A 17,200-nucleotide genomic window follows, 5' to 3' on the forward strand; every position below is an offset into this window, starting at 1 on the left:
CTACATGGAAAACACTGAGAGCAATATCTATTATATAATATGTGCTCAATAAATGTCAACTTTTATTACCATTTATTTTTCCTGGAGGGTAAGGGAAGGGAAATAGTCCACCATGCACATATGAAATATAAAAAAATTATCACGGTTTTTATAAATCACATTTCATATTGTCTGTGAGGTGAAAAAGGAGATGTAAATCAATCCAGACACAGCTAAACCTTAAAATATTGAGTTTATTTTAAAAATGAACACAGTAAAAACCACCATACAAATTAAGCTATCAATGACACTCTAAACAATTAAAGTGTTACATGTAACTTCTCAATTAAAGACTTGATTTCCCTTGAAGTCTTTAATTCTGAGCATATATAAAACTAAGCAGGAAAACAGTAACATTAAATGAAAATCAATTTCACACAAATAATAAGTGAGATCAAGCAGCTGAAATTATCACCTGAAATACTCACACTTCAGAGAAAAATCCCAGATGACAACACTGTGTTATAAAAAGATTCACATTATTCTGTGGGGTGTCTCACATCACTCTTCACATTTCTTTCACCAGAAGCCTCAGGGAAAAAATTGAGGGAAACTTTTTTCCAGGCAGTGGCCTTACTTTTATGAACATTTGTTGTCTTTTTCTGAAAAGAGGCTTTGATCTTGGTAAAATCTGTCTGACAAGATGCAAAAGACCAGCTGTTAAAGTCCTCAAGTTCCTCTGTTTCTCTGGGAAGAAGTCTCATATAATCCAGGCTGATTCTCTTCTCCCATGCAAGGCTACTTTGTGGGATGAAACCCTAGGAATGTATGACCTTATCAGAGGTGGAGCTGAGTTCAGGAACCTCAACAAAGCACAGGAGACACCTGGCCTCTAATGAAGAAGTCAAACATTCTTCTATATTTTTCTCTAAATTCAAAGTTTCATATGTCAGAAGTTGTTAACACTCAGCAGTAAGACTTGGGGAAGTCTAGAACATTAGAGATGTGTAATGAACACAGTGCACTGATTAACTGGGTTCCTATTTCTACTAAGTGTAACAGAGAGGAGGTTTAGAAGCATAAACAACCTCTGGGCTCTATAGGAGTCTGTAACCCAGTAGGGACAGGTGTCCTGATAGGAAACTACCACCAAAGGAAACACAAGTCAGGGTTGGGACCATATAGCAACTGCACTTTTCCGTTACCATCAATGATACCTGAAGGCTCAAAAGCAATTTAATCCCTATGGGACATAATACTAATTACATTCTAAAACACTCTGATCACCCAACTGAGTAAGTGGAATGAGCATAATATTTCATTAAGAGAATCATACAATCAGAAAATATATTGTCATAATTTATGTTTCTGGGGGAAATGATGAATATAACAGGTTCCTTCACTGCTATGCGACAGGATCACGGCCATGACAACAAGAAAAACAATGAGACAGCCCCACTGGCATTTCCTTCCTTGGGTGGGTGGGGAGGGGGAGCACCTTCTCACTTGGAGGAAGAACTGAGGACATATATGGGCTCAAACATGGGCAGTGCCATCTCTTCTCCAGTGTGACATGTCAGGCCCAGCCTTGGAGTCTTTATGGAGCAGCCTCTAAGAATTCTGAGGTGAACACAGCTTCTGCATAATCTTCACACATGTCCTGAAGTTCAGCAGCCACAGCTCCCAAAGCTTCATCTATCAATTCTTCTGAAAAGCTGGAAGACAAAACAGCACAGGTTAAGGTACACAGAGGCAACTATGTGAGCAAAGTATCTCCTACTCAACAGGGAACTTAACATACCAACTGAACATTGAATGTTCAGATTTAAATGAATATTCCAAAGGCCAAGAACACCCATGACACTCCTGAAGAAAAACAAGGGTAACAATACCACATCTCCTAGATATTCAGATGATGGATGCTTAGATTCTAAGTCCTGCTGGAGGGAGGGTCCTGTAACGAACCCTTATCCAAGAAAAAGCCCCAGGAGACGGCTAAAGTAAAGGTGACCAGAAACCTGCCAGCTGTACCCCAACTCCAATCCAGCTCCAAAGCTGACTCCAACCTTTCCCCCAAACTGAGAGTCAGCTGAAGGCTTCCTCAATTACTTCAGTGTATGTTTCCTAAGCGGTTTCTTTTTTAAATGGACAGAAACGATTTATTGAGCGCCCAATTTGGGGGCGCAGGCACTGAGCTGGCAGAGGCAGGAGGGTGGAGGGATTGGGGAGGAACACTACTGTGGCAGAGCCTGGCAAGCTACCCATGGCGTACTCGAGATGCCCAAAACAGTAACAACGACAGTCCTCCTTCCCCTGACTCTGAAAGGGCCCCCAATACGCCACTGAGCTACACTAGCACATGACAGGGAAGAATGGAGATGTTACCGGCACCCACTTGAGCAAATCAATGAACAACAGGATGACAGTGATACAGTGATATTTCCTAAAAACAATCATATTCTTTAAAATAACCAAGATAAAAACTATAAAAATGTCAAATTAAAACAGATGGGAGATTAATCTTTCTCAAAAGTTTGCCTGCTATCTAAATACTTTGCTTTAATTAAAAGAAAACTTGTGCAAACTCAGTTTCAATCCAGAAGCTACTGGTACACTTACTGCCGTGACTCTTTATCAACTTTAAATCTGGAACTGTTCTCCAGTCTTATCTTTTAGGACCTTCATTTTTTAAGGAGGAAAGGCCTTACCAAAGAGTACTGCCCCCTACTAGTACAACATAGCAAAGACCTCTTTGTACACTGCCCCTTAGCTTGGATTTGCCTGATGTTTCCTCAAAACCAGATTCAAGAGATATATTCTGGGAACAGATGTGCAGAAGGGATACTGTGTGCCCTCAGTACTTTTTAAAAATAAAAATATTTCATTACTAATTAGTGTCTCTAATTTATTACTAATTAGAGTCTCTTGCCCCCTCGCCTGGCTGTCTTCACTGGGGCCCCTTGGAGGGGGTGGGGTGGATTCCCTTCTGGCCCCAAGCAGAACCCTAGCAGCTGAAGACCTCCAGAACCTGGCCACAGCCATGCTCAAGGCCACTCTCCACACGCTCAGATTTGAAGGAACATGAAGAAACAGGCAGAGAAACCCAGGTGTGCGGGACTGGGGGCCGAGATCTCCAAGGCTGCTTGGATCGGGACTGGGCCTCTTCCACCCAGACTCCCAATCTTCCAGTAGTTAGGCAGTCATACCCAGAAACTGCCTCTGGTGCCGTCATCAACGGCCAACATCCAGAGTCTATAAAACCAAGCTTCCAGAAGAGAGTGACGCAGAGTCTCTTGCCCGAACCTGGCTGTCTTCACTGGGGCCCCTCAGAGGGGCAGGTTGAGTTTCCCTCCTCGCCACAAGCAGAACCCTGGCAGCTGAAGACCTCCGGAATACAGCCACAGCCACGCTCAAGGCCACTCTCCACACGTTCGGATGAGCCTCATGCATGAAGGAGCCAGCAGAGGAACCCAGATGTACAGGACCCGGGGCCAAGATCTCCAAGGCTGTCGGATCGGGACTGGGCCTCTTCCACCCAGATTCCCCATCTGATAGTCTAGTTCTTCCTCTTGGAGAACCTGGCAAGCTTCCCATGGCGTATTCATATGCCAAATATAGTAACAATGCTGGGTTTCATTCCCCTGACCCTGAAGAGTCTCTAATGTGGCACCACTGGGAGGACGAGTAAAGAGAGGCTGCTAAAATCTCAGGGCTAGGATGAATGGAGACGTTACTGGGCCCGCTCGAACAAATCGTTGATCAACAGGATGACAGTGATACAGTAAATTAGCATTTACTTTGGTTACTTCGTTAAGATAAGGCCTGCCATATTTCCTCAGGAAAAATTACTATTTTTCCTTTGCAAACCTATAGGAAGATTCCTTGAGATAATTCCTTAGTACATTGTGTTATATCATATTCTCTTACTATTCTTTTAGTGGACACCCTATATTATAGAAACAATCTTCCACTTTAAGATTAACATACACTGATATCCTTACCATTTTCCCAGACAATGCAGAGACCGTGTAACTCTACGCCCATGGATCCCCTTCCTGACTATATGCTTCTGTAACTGTGTGTCATAAATCACACATACACCAATAAAAAACTAAGTGTTATTGTATAATCAATATTAATTTACTATACATTGACCATATTTTCTTTATTCAGACTTTCTATATTTGACTTTTTGTCTTTTATTCGTTGTTCTGCCTGAAAAAATACCTTTTTATTCTTAACTTTTTAATTTTTGGGTCACATCTGGAGATGCTCAAGGGTTGCTCTTGGCTCCACACTCAGGAATCACTCCTAGTAGTGTACAGGGGACCATATGGGATGCCAGGAATTGAACCCGGGTGGGCTGTGTGCAAAGCAAGCCCCTCTACCTTCTGTACTAACTCTCTGGCCCCTGAAAAGAAATACCTTTTAAAATATTTCCTATTATCAGGATGGGCTATCTCCCCCATCTCCCTGAACTTCCAGAAGCCCTGGCAGTTATGCCCGTGAACCACTTCTGATGCTGTGTAAGCTCATCCACTGCTCATAATTCATAGACTCATAAATAAATCTCAAAAGAGATTAACAAGTTGCAGATTTTTTCCCCTGGATACCTGCTCATGGCTGAGTCGTCCAGGGTACCCCAGAGGGGGCTGAGCCAGCCAGTATCAGCCCAAACAGAGCCCCAGCAGCTGACAGCTCCCATACTCTACAACTGCTGCCATGCCCTCCACTGGACTCCACCCTCGGGACAGAGCCTCGTCCAGAAATTAACCTGCTGACGGGGGCTGGAGTGACAGTATAAGGAATTTGCCTTGTACACGGTCAACTCAGATTTAATCCCTGGATTCCATATGGTCCCCCGAGCACCACCAGGAGTAATTCCTGAGTGCAGAGCCAGGAGTAACCCCTGAGCATTGCCAGGTATGACCCAAAAAGCTCTCCCCCACAAAAAAAAGGGAAGGGGGTAAGGAAAGGGGAAAGGAGAGAGGAAAGGGGAAAGGGAAAGGGAAAAGGAAAAGAGAAGGGGAAGGGGAGGGGAAAGAAAGGGGAAGGGGAGTGTAGGAAATAACCTGCTGAAAAATTCAGGTATGAGTTTTGTGAGTGAAATCTCCAGGCTTCCACAGAGTTGCGATGAGCTACCTGCCCCTATCTTCCTGTACTTCGGGAAGCCCCAGCAGTCACAAACACACTCAAAAGCCATCACCCAGTTAAAAATTTAACTCCTGCTGTAACACAGTTAAAAACTCTGGACTGCATGAAACTACAACACTGATAAACCACTAGTAGCACATGAGATTCGATGGGATATAATATAGAAGGCAACCAATCTCGATTAACAAAATAAACACAGAAGGCTGTAACATCTTATAATCTCTTATACAAGGCCGTAAGAGCTCTAAGTTAAGATACAACAATTTTCACTAACTTTCTTCTAAGGAAACATAACTTGGGTTGGCCATGTGCAAGGCAAACACCCTACCCACTGTGCTATTACTCCATCCCCAGGGAACTTTTTTTTTTTTTATCATTGTTAGCAAATTAATGATAAAAAGCAATATAAAAAAAATAGGACTTGCTATGGGGGCAGGCTTAAGGGGTGGTTGGGAAAATTGGAGACAATGGTGGAGGGGAGGGGATGAGAGAGACAAGGTAAGAAGGGAGGGATAAGGGCGGCAGCAGGGAAACATAGTGGTCCCTGCAACTGCTAGCACCAGGCCAACTTAGGCTGGGCTACTGAAGAGGAGAAATTAAATAGCTTTTGATATGGGGATGTTTCAGAAATGACTGTTTGTAGTTCTCTCTAGAGGACTTTGCAGGCACTATAACCCATGCATCAAGGGTATACATTGGAGGCGGCAGGGGTATCGTGGGGAGAGCCTGCCACCAAGGTGCAGGGGCAAGGCAGATGGCTTGGACTTCCCTGGGGAAAAAGCCTCATCCGTGTGGCAGCAGATAGCAGTGGTCAGGAGAGACAAATGAAGTCAGGGGAGAGCATGGGAGGGGACCCAGTGTAGAGTCAGGGTTCAGGGTTGGGGTAGGTGCAGGGGTCTGTCTTACCTGTCCCATGGAGCCTCTCCTCTGACACCCCCATGGTAGAGCTAGACCACTGGAGTCAGGGGCAGGCTCAGGCATGGGAAGACGGACTTAGCTGCGAGAAAAAACCCAGCTGGGTAATGGAAAGTCAGCCAGAAAAAATGTGACACAGCAGGTTTAGTTAGCTCAGAAAAAAATGGATAAGGGTTGGCCATTGGAGACAATGGTGAAGGGAAGGTGTAACGGTGGTGGGACTGGTGTTCGTATATTAAATGCATGTAACAAATCACCATGAACAACTCTGTAAACCATAGTGTTTATACAAAATGTAAGGGGAAAACTTACATATGTAGGCCATACCTATTTCATGTATGCTCCAAAATATATCAACATAGAATTGCTTTAAAATGATTATTAGTGACAGGTGAGACATGATTATTACCATAACAAGACCCAAGTATAAAATAAAATTTAATGTAATATACTTTAGATTCCAGAGGTGAAAATGTATATATGTAAATGAGAATAGGAATTTTACTATATTATATTTAAATAGTTTTAATTGTCTTATTTACATAGGTCAAAATCATACAGTAATCACTAAGTGGTTCTTACTGATATATTTTCTGATTATTCGATTTTCCAGTTCTTAAAGTTTTGTTGGAATAAACAATATAAAGTAAATTTCTTTTGTGCCTAAGGGGGCAGGTTGGGACTGGGAGGGAAACTGGAGATACTGGTGGAGGGAAGTTCACACTGGTGGTGTTGGAAAACTGAATGCTTGAAAAAAACTGTATAATGAACATTTTGTAAATCACAATGTTTTTTAAAAAAAATTAATTTAAAAAACTAGTCCTATAGTTAAGGCTAATGGTAACAAAGTTATAAATGGCTTTGGAACCTCTCTTAACCTTCCTATTTTCATATATTTTATTGAACTCATAACTTCAGATTGGTAGTTCTTTTCTTTCAGAACTTTAAATTGTACACCAAGCCTTCCTGTTTATTTTCCCTCTCCAGATGATAATATAATTTTTCTCTTTGTGACTTTCCAACACTACTATGCTACACCTAGGAATAATCTCTTTTTCTTGTATGGGACTGCGAGAGTTTCTTGACTGTCGCTGGTATCTTCTGTTACTTTGGTATGAACCATTCCCCTTTGTTTTGTTCTTTTTTTGACCATACTCGGAGGTTCTCAAACCAGGTACTCCTGGTTCTGCACTCAGGGATCACTGCTGGCAGGAATGGAGGGTTGGGGGTACATATGGGGTGTTGGGAATCAAACCAAGGTTCGCCATGTGCAAGGCAAGTACCCTACCCACTGTACCCACTGGCACACCAGCTTGCCATTCTCTTTTAGGATGCTGCCTCTGACCCTTCTCTATTTTCCTCTCCTTTTGAGACTCCGGTCACTTTATCTTCAATGTCTCTTTATCCTCTTCAACTTTTAAAATATCTCCATTGGGGCAGAGTGATTTGTTATCAGGCCCATCCAACAAATCACTAATTTCACAAATTATATTTTTCATTTCTAGAATGTTCAGTTTAGTTTCCAATTCTTTACCAAAATTCTAAATTGTCTTTTCTCTCTATGAATACAGTCAGCTGGGTTACTCTGTTGTCTGTTTCTGATAGCTCTACCATGAGAGCTGGGGGCCTGCTTTTTTTACTATGATGACTCTGCTGCCTGGTTATTTTTCACCATATAACAGATGTTGTGTTTGAAAAATGCAGATACTATGAGTCTAGAGAGAAAATACCTTCAGAGAAAAATATGATGCCTGCGGTGTGGAAGTGGGGGGAGGGAGGCAATTACAAAGAGTCATTTGATCTACTCTCAGAAACTGAAATAATTGAAAGATGAATGGAGTTGGTGCCCAGATTATCCTAACTCCAACAGTGCCACCCATATTTCAAAGGTGAGTAGAATTTACCAGGGCAACTCCTTCACCTTGGCAAGACTTGGGATTTCTGCCTCTCCTATGATATGAAAAGGTGGTCAAAAGTGCCACCATCTCCCTCATGACCTGACTATCTCTCAGTGCCTGAGAAAGGCTAGCTCCCCTGTCTCTGTCTTCTTCAGGATTCTGGCATATTCTTCACTCACTTCCTGATGCCATTAAGCATGTATATTTTATTCGTAATTCACAATTATTCTCAGAGGGGCTGGGGAGATAGCTCAAAGGTCTATAGTGCGCATGCTCTGCCCCAAGGAAGTCAGGGTTCAATTTTCAGCACTACATGGTTCCCCAAGCACTACCAGGACTGAACCTAGGCAATTTGCTGGGAGCAGCCCTTGAGCACTGCCAGATATGGTCCTCAACCATAAAACAAAACCAGTAACCCTTAGAGAAGAGGTTGATCTAGTGTTACAGTACTATAAGCAGAGGCTTTCTTATTTATTTATTTTAGTTGGGGGAGCGGAGAGTTTGGACTACATTCAGCAGTGCTCATGGCTTACTCCTAGCTCTGTGCTCAAAGATTACTCTTGGTGGTGCTCAGTAAATCATATATGGTGCTGGGGATCAAACCAGGGTCAGCCGCATATAAGACAAGCCCCTTACCTCCTGGTACTACCTCTCTGGCTCAGAAATAATGTTTTTATACACTCTGCTTTCTATATTCCTATCACCAATTCATCACCAAACTAAGAAATATACAAGTACTCCGAATGCTTATTCAAACACATTAGGTTAATATATAATTTTCTTTTCTTCTTCAGGTCCCCCAACCCCCTGGAAACTATTCTTACCAGAGTTCTCTATCTTATTACTCCAATCTGGACATTCAAAAAAATTATATGCTCACTAAAATATTATTTTTTTCTTTGGCCACACCTGGTGATGCTCAGGGGACCATATGTGGTGCTGGGATTCAAACCAGGGCTTCTGCAGCCACAGCCACTTTGTAAGGCAAGTGCCTTCTTATATTGTCATTTTTGAAATAGTTCTTGTCATTTTTCTAGAAGTTCCATTTTAGCATCAAAGTTCCCAAAGCCAGCACCCTCTTCCTCAATATGTGCCTTATACTGATAGCACACACCTTCTGGTAGCTGACTAAAAAATAGTGCATGAGAACTAAAATTCTGTATACTTGGCATACCGAAAAATGTCATCCTTCTAACCTTATGATGATAAACTAATAATTAGTTTAGAACTGTCCTCCTTGACTATAAGACTCTTGATTTTGTTTTCAAACCAGGAATCCTTAAGAATTTGTACTCATCAAAAGCATCAACACCTTACACCTTTCCTTTCACATTTACTCTTTATTTAGTTACAGTTTATATCATCTGTTCCCTCTAGTTAATGGAACAGATTTTAACTTCAGGTGTAAGGAGGATTAAGACATTAAAAAGAAGAGAAAAACTAAGCTAATGTCCTTCTTCACTCATGAGGCTATTATATAAAGCCAACTGACTTTGGACACCTAGTCAAGATTTGATCAATACAATGCTCATTTTTGGGATATTCAGTAAGACATAAAACAAGAGAGATGAAAAACAGAGCTAGAATATTAGATACACTGCTATTTGTAGTCAAACACAGCAGGAAAGATTATCTGTAAAAAACCCAGGCCCACTTTGTTCGTTGACAAAACCTTTCCCTACATCTCTGAAGTAAGTCAGGATAAGATGTGTCATTTAATGAAGTGGTAAGGACAAAAGAACAATGGCCGGGGGGTAAGGAGCTGCCGGCAGGTCACCCTGTACCTGCCGGGTGAGTGCATCTGCAGCCTGATGGTGCCTTCAGATTTCCTGATACCCAAGATTGTCGCTGTGCCTCTGGTAAGATCCCAACAACTTGGGACCAAGTTTACTAAGAAATTAAACGGCCAAAAGTTAGGTATGTGGGAGACACACCTATATACCATTTCTGGCATACCATCTCTGGCTCAGCTATCAAGCTCATTTATTGGCCTTATTTCAGAGACCATAAACCTTGAAAGATAGCCAAAACTGCAGTTAGGGCCAGTGGCACGATGCGTTGCCAGCGAGCAGACACGCCCTGCATATGCCAATAGTTTATTTCTCTGGAAAAGATGGAAAGAAGGGCCATAATCTAAAGACACACAAAGGAATCTCCAAACCGAGCAGCTCACTGCAGATGTCTCCAGACTTTAAGCCAGGCCAACTTTACTAGGGTGCTTCAGACGGTGTGGCAGGCGTCGTCCCTCCACCTGCCCCTGCCCCCTTAAAACTCCTGTGGCCACCAACTTCCAGAACCCAATGAGAAGTGCAGGTACGTGGTTTAGTGATGGCAAACTCCAGGCCTCAAGAGAGAGGGGATGGGCCGGTCCCTCTCATCCCCATTTCCATGGGACCCTGGAGGTCATACCCACAAACTACCTCTGGCTGCTACTTAAGCTCCTTGGTGGTCATGATCCAGAGACACACAAAAGAATCTCCGAACCAAGCAGTTCACTGCAGAGATTTCTCCAGACCCTAATTATCTGAAATTTGGGAGTTCCAGGAGCATTCAGCTGCGTGACATCTTATGCTATTAGTAACAATACAAACAAGAATATGGGGGAGATTGTCTGTCATAGGGGCAGGGGGAGGAGTGGGATGGGGGGAGATACTGGGGTTCTTGGTGGTGGAAGATGTGCACTGGTGGAGGGTTGTATGACTGTGACTGATCATTGTATGACTGAAACTCAAACAGGAAAGCTTTCTGACTGTATCTCGCGGTGATTAAAAACAATTGTTTTTTTTTAAATAATATAATAAAATTAACATTCTGACTAAAAAAAATGTAATGTGGAGTTCATGCCTAATTCAATCAGCTTAATCAATGGCTGAATAAATAGCAGTACTCCGACATTAAAAAAAAAAAAGAACAATGGTCTAATCTTTGTTGACTTGTCTGGGGCTTTCCTATCAAACCAAGGCAGACAGGTTGTAGAAGTGACCGAGCTACAGGAGTGTGCTGTTTACACACACTCCTCCTTCACACATACTCACTCTTTCTCCAGAAAGCTGATCTTCTATGCTGGCCAGAACCAAGGGTTTCTTATATGCTCTAAAGGACACTTGAAAATCTCATGAACTGAGTGGGAGTGATAGTATAGCCAGTAGGGCATTTGCCTTTGATGTGGCAAACCTAGGTTCGATCCCCGGCATCTCATATGGTATCCCGAGCACTGCCAGCACCGCCAGGTGTGACCCAAACAGAAAAAAAAAGTCTTATGAACTGACTCCAAATCTTAGGGTTTCGATAAGTGATTATCTCTGATTCCAACCCAAACCCCACATAAAATAAAGGAAAATGGATATATACATAAATCCCCAATGAGAAAAATATGAAAGCAGATAAAAAGAATGTCCAAGAGTTTCAGGAAATACAAATTACACAAAATAGTAATTCAATTGTTTAGAGAACAGGGCTTCTTAAAAACTTTTTCACTCACAACCCTTGTAATTTGAGAATGCAACATGGTGAGGACATTCAGAAACATGTCAGGCTCATTACACAGTTGATTTTTTCATGACCTCCACATTTAGTTAGACAGCCCCACAATTTAAAAAGCAAGAGTTTAGAAACAAAGGCTCCTACTGAAAGAGATGTCAAGGAAAATAAAGCCAATTTATTTCACTAAGCACCAGATTCAGAAGGTAGTAGTACTGAGAATTGTTACGGTAGTGTGGGATACAGAGTAGAAAAAGAACACACTGGCTGCAAATCTATTGAATCAAGCAATTATAGTGAGAGATTTTTTACTTTTGCTCTTGGAAGCAATCCTCCTTCATCCTCATGAAAGAAAATGTATTCTTTGAGAAAAAATAAACCAGTAATTTAATTTTATATATTCTGGCGTTGGGACTACACTCAGTGGTGCTCTGGGGCTACTCCTGGCTTGGTGTTCAGGGAACCAGTATGGTGAGAGGAATGAATCCAGGGCACTAGCATGAAAGCATGTACTTCAGCCCTTTGAGCTACTTCCCTGGTAACAAACCAGTCACTTAAAATTCAGCCAAATCATTAAATATGTTGATGGAATAAAGATACTTTCTTTCAAACATGTAAGTTTAAGGAATTCCCTGCAATACTCAAAGCAGAATATAATTAACATGATTAATAATTTAAGCCTGTAAAGGCCCTGGGAAATTCCTACTCTGAAACAGCAGGGAGGCACTCTAACACCCAGGTCAGTGATGAAGGCTTTCTAAGTCCCAAGCTATGCTACAGACTAGAGAATAACAGCTAGGCAGCACTGTGGTAGGAGAGAGTCGGGTAGTGTGAGAAATCGACTGACGTATATCTCCTAAGTTTAAGGAAAATTATACTTAAAAGTATTAATGTATGGAGAAAAATGACACATAAAGGCAGCAACAAAAAAAGTACCTTATTTTTATTATTAACTTTGGGTTTAAAACCAACTGGGCAGGGCTCAAGGCTTACAACTGGCTCTGTGGTCAGGCATTATTCCTGGCATGGCTCTGGGGACCATACGTATGGAGATTAGCTGTGTGCAAGGCATGCATGCTGTTGTACTAGTGCTCCCAGCACATGCCACCTGCACCCACCACTCACCCAAAAAAGGGCAATTATTAACTTTTGGGATATGTTTGATACCTCATGTCAAGGGGGTAGCTCAGGGAACTAGAATGCATGCTAGCCTCCAGAAGCCTTGGTCCAATTCCTGACACCATGTGGTCTTCTGCATTGGCACTCACTCCTGAATACCACAAGGTGGGCCCAAAAAACAAATAAGAAAAAAAAAAAAAAAGAAATGTAAAAATGCCTCACTTCCAGTTTAGTTCAATGATGAAAACTATCTATATATCCATAATGAGGTGCTACCCTTGAGGATTCATACTTGGGCTCTCCTTAAGAAAAAAAAGAATGGGTCGACACATACCTTTTAATCTACTACATAAAAAGATCACTCATTCTTCAAGAATTTAAGGGCAACAGGGTTGACTCGCAACTCCACAGTACTTTACTCAGATGAAGTCTCCCCAGGAGAAGAGGGGTTCAAGAAAATACCAAGGTCTGAATGCCCATCATTTCTATATGCACTTATTCAATCACCAAGACTTCACAAGCATAAATTTTTCTTGCCTGGGAAGGCAAGTGCAAGGAAGGAGAGGCAGGGGAAGACACCTATAGGGGTATCACCCGCCAGGGTCTGAAGAATTTCCTTTATCTGAAATAGGCAGCTTAAAGAGTTACCATGGAATTCACAGTTTAAACACACAGCCTGAGATCTTGGACAACTGGTTCTCCAGCGACACTTTGGTTTCCAACCAGAGGCATATCACACCCTACTGACCTCTCGGCAAGCAGCCACGGGTTGAAGGAGCCCACAGCCTCGTGAGAGACCATCCGGAGGTACTGCTCGAAACGGCTGCAGTAGTCTCTGATGTTGTGCCGCATATCCTGGGGAACAAAGAGGGCAATTTCACCCTCTCTCTGTTGAGAACTTTCAAGAGAGATTTGGGGAGTCTCTCTTCTCTCTGATTGCTCCTCTGTTTCCACACTTTCATCTAGGGAACTGAGAGCAAATAAAAATGATAGCTGCATTTAAAATCACCTATAAGCAAGGCTAAATATTACTCATTCCAACAGCTTGATAATCAAAGGCTTCCTTTCTCTTTCTCAGTGAACCAAACTTCACATCTCATCACCACTCAGTATTTTCCCTTTTCACTGGACTAACTTCAGACTTGGTAGCAATTCTTTTTTTCATTTTTTATTTTATAAGTTAGTTCACAATATTTGATTACATTTAATATTCAGACACCCATCCCACCACCATTACACCTTCCCACAACCAAATTCGGGATGCTTCCATCCCAAGCCCCAAGCCCTGTCCCAAACACAACCAAAATAATACATTTCCTATTGTCTGTTATGAAGAACTGCTTAACATGTTTACAAAAAAGTGTTCATATAAGAAATAGTGTGAAGACAGTTCTATTTTGGCAGGAGCCATTAAGACATTCTATAGGATATCACTAACATGTTAAAGTTTGGGTGATGTTAGCTTTGGCATATATCTCAAAAAATACATATATGCGCATATATATGTGTATATATATGTATATATATAAAATTTCCCTCTATGATTTGTTGCCTACTATCTGAACCACATCAAATGTGGTATGGTAATTATGAGAATGGGTAGGGAGTGTCTTAGGATGTGTTATGCAGCTGCTTTTGCTGCTGCTTGTCCCATGGACAGGAGGTTCTTTTTGTTTGTTTTGTTTTTAAACTTTTTTATTGAATCACTGTGAGATAGACCCTTACAATGCTGTTCCTGATTGAATTTGAGTCATACAGTATCCAAATAACCAACTCTCCAGCAGTGTACACTTCCCAGCACCAGTGTCCCCAGGTTCCCTCCCATCATCCCCTACCCCCAACTCCGCCTCTATGGCAGAGGCTTTCTACTCTCTGCCCCCCCCCCCCCTTCTTGGGCATTGTGGACAAAAGTTTTTAAGCAAATCTTTAAAACAAATATTAAAGCAGTAACTAACAATACACCCAAACTTCCCAGGTGATGTCTTCAACACTCAGAACAATCAAAATGTTCTTAAATCCCAAAAGGCTCTTTATGTGCAACATACTCAGTATCTATCCCACAAATGCATAACTTTACTAAGCCATTTTGAAGTGATTCTGTCTTATGGGAGTTCAAAGAATTCAAAATTTAACAGTGTCAAAGAAAACCAACTACAATGAAGTCAGACAGTCTCATTACTACTCACTTGCCACTGCAGGGCCTTTTTAACATGATGTTCACATCCCTGTCTTTCTGAGCTGCTCTCTTTGTGATCTGGATAGGCTGAGGTAGTAGAGGCATTTCACTTACTGGGATCTTTCGATCTAGAAAAGGAGAACACAAAATGACTACATCCAAGGAAAAGGTGCTATACACACCTGGAATAAGAACCTACAAGGAATTACAACGCATGTCTCATAAGCACAACAGATTTAGCAACCCATGCAACAGGAAAAACTTTATTTAAGTGAAAGGTGAATTGAAATGACACAAGGAAACTAATGAGGAATCCAGTTTAAGAAACAATAAATTCATTTTGGGCCTATGCTAGCTCTGAGGAAAAGTCTTAGGAGAGATATGGACAGAGTCCCAGGTTATGTGGATTTCACTAGGATTCAGGCACCTGTTCCAGGACTCTCAAACAATTAAATTTATTTTTTAACCTATTTTTTTTTTCTTTTTGGGTCACATCCAGCGATGCACAGGGGTTACTCCTGACTTTCGCACACAGGAATTACTCCTGGTGGTGCTCAAGGGAACCATGTGGGATGCTGGGAATCAAACCCAGGTTGGCCGAGTGCAAGGTAAATACCCTACCCACTGTACTATAGCTCCAGTCCCTATTTTTCAACCTTTAAACAGTCTGATTACTAAAGAAGAAAATCCACTCACACTTGATCACTTATTTAGCTGATATAATTTGTCCCTTGGCACTGTTAGAAAAATTTTCACGATGATAGTCAAAACATTACTTTAAGTAGAAATATTACATAAGCTAGTTTTTGTAAACATATTATTGAAACTATAATCTATTTTCAATTTATTTTAGAAAAAGGATAAGAGATATGTATTAGTCACTAAACAATTCAAAACCTACATTACATTTGGATGCAAGTGAACAATCAGAATTTCTAGGTTCTTACTATGATTTCATGACTCTGGAATTTAAGTTTCAAAACTGATTTTGTTCTTGGCATTCTAGAGAGCTTCCTTTACATGCATACCAAGTGTCTATGCAGAGTCACAATGACTAATAATTTAAATTATCCTTGAAAAAGGAGAACACTGAGTCCTTGGTTAGACATTCTTCTGTATGATGCAACTTAACTTTGTGGGACAATAGCCAAACCATCAGTGAGACAATTGCCCTTCAAGATTTTCTTCCCCCTACCTTCATTTAAAAAAAAAAGAGCTAAATTGTCCACTGCTTCACTAAGCAATGACTAAGATTTCTCCAGGTATCAGGTCCATGCCAGGTACAATGTAGAGACAACTGAATACAACAAATCCTGACCTTAAAGAATCTGTGGCTTTATTGGGAGAGACAGGATTCTGTCCCAAATGACTCTAACATACAGCAGGTCAGAAGTTCTGGGATTTATAAGCAAGCTCATTAGGACATACAGGTGAGGAAAATTCTAGTACAGGACCACTGAAATATATTACCAACCACAGGATAACATTAGCTGAGCCTTAAAGAAGAACTTGTTTGCGAGAAGGAAATGGGAGCTGCAGTAAGATTAGGAAAAAGATAACATGAGCGAAGAATAGAGTGCTTAAAAATAACAGAAAGTGGGGGCCGGAGCGATAGCACAGCGGGTAGGGCGTTTGCCTTGCACGCGGCCGACCCGGGTTCAATCCCCGGCATCCCATATGGTCCCCTGAGCACTGCCAGGAGTAATTCCTGAGTGCAGAACCAGGAGTAACCCCTGAGCATTGCTGGGTGTGACCCAAAAAGCAAAAAAAAAAAAAAAATAACAGAAAGTAAAAAAAAAAAATTTTTTTTAAATAAAAAAAAAATAACAGAAAGTAGGCAAGGAAACATAATAGTACTGCATTTAGATGATTTGCCTTTGAAAATTTAAAATGAAGTGTATTTTTTTTCAAAACGAAAACCTATTTTTTTGGGAGGGCCACACCCAGCGATGCACAGGGGTTACTTCTGGCTCATGCACTCAGGAATTACTACTGGAGGTGCTCAAGGGACCATATGGGATGCTGGGAATTGAACCCAGGTTGGCCGCGTGCAAGGCAAACACCCTACCCGCTGTGCTATCACTCCAGCCCCCCAAACCTATTTTTTATATTAAAAAATTATATGTGCCCTCCTATAGCTACAATTTCCTTTACGTCTCTTAATGCTCAGTATTTCAATTCCTTAGAGGATATGTTTAACCACATTTAGCCACCTTTCATTGAGTAAGGTAGTAAGTAACTGATAAGCATGAGTCAAATAGAATTTAAATAACACTACTGCGATAGCAGCATAGTTAACTGCAGCCAAAATGCAAACGTATGAATTTTTAAAGGGAAGGAGAAAAATGAAAGTTCTTTTTGACAAATAGGTGCCCATGGTAGGTGCAGGCATGAACCTCAATGGCTACCTCAAAACACAGCAAACTTTTATTCAGGGTAGATCATTGATTACACATAAAAATTATGATGAAAAAGCTTC

General features: G+C 41.4%; 1 protein-coding gene across 4 annotated transcripts in view; it reads right to left on the minus strand.

Moving 5' to 3' along the window:
* Positions 1–213: 213 nt before the first annotated feature.
* Positions 214–17,200, minus strand: part of KIAA0753 (KIAA0753 ortholog) — a 92,895-nt gene continuing 75,908 nt past the window's right edge. For 3 of the 4 annotated variants that reach the window (XM_055134032.1, XM_055134031.1, XM_055134033.1), the window contains 3 exons: positions 14,732–14,849; positions 13,294–13,515; positions 214–1,694 (listed from right to left, as the gene is read on the minus strand). In XM_055134032.1, the coding sequence (XP_054990007.1) occupies positions 1,577–1,694; positions 13,294–13,515; positions 14,732–14,849 (458 nt within the window). In that variant the 3' untranslated portion in view covers positions 214–1,576. Of the gene's footprint in view, positions 1,695–13,293; positions 13,516–14,731; positions 14,850–17,200 lie in introns of those variants that run through there. The other variant, XR_008629397.1, reaches the window with a different exon arrangement.

The sequence above is a fragment of the Sorex araneus genome, chromosome 3 (genome assembly GCF_027595985.1).
Source record: "Sorex araneus isolate mSorAra2 chromosome 3, mSorAra2.pri, whole genome shotgun sequence".
In the NCBI taxonomy this organism is placed as follows: domain Eukaryota; kingdom Metazoa; phylum Chordata; class Mammalia; order Eulipotyphla; family Soricidae; genus Sorex; species Sorex araneus.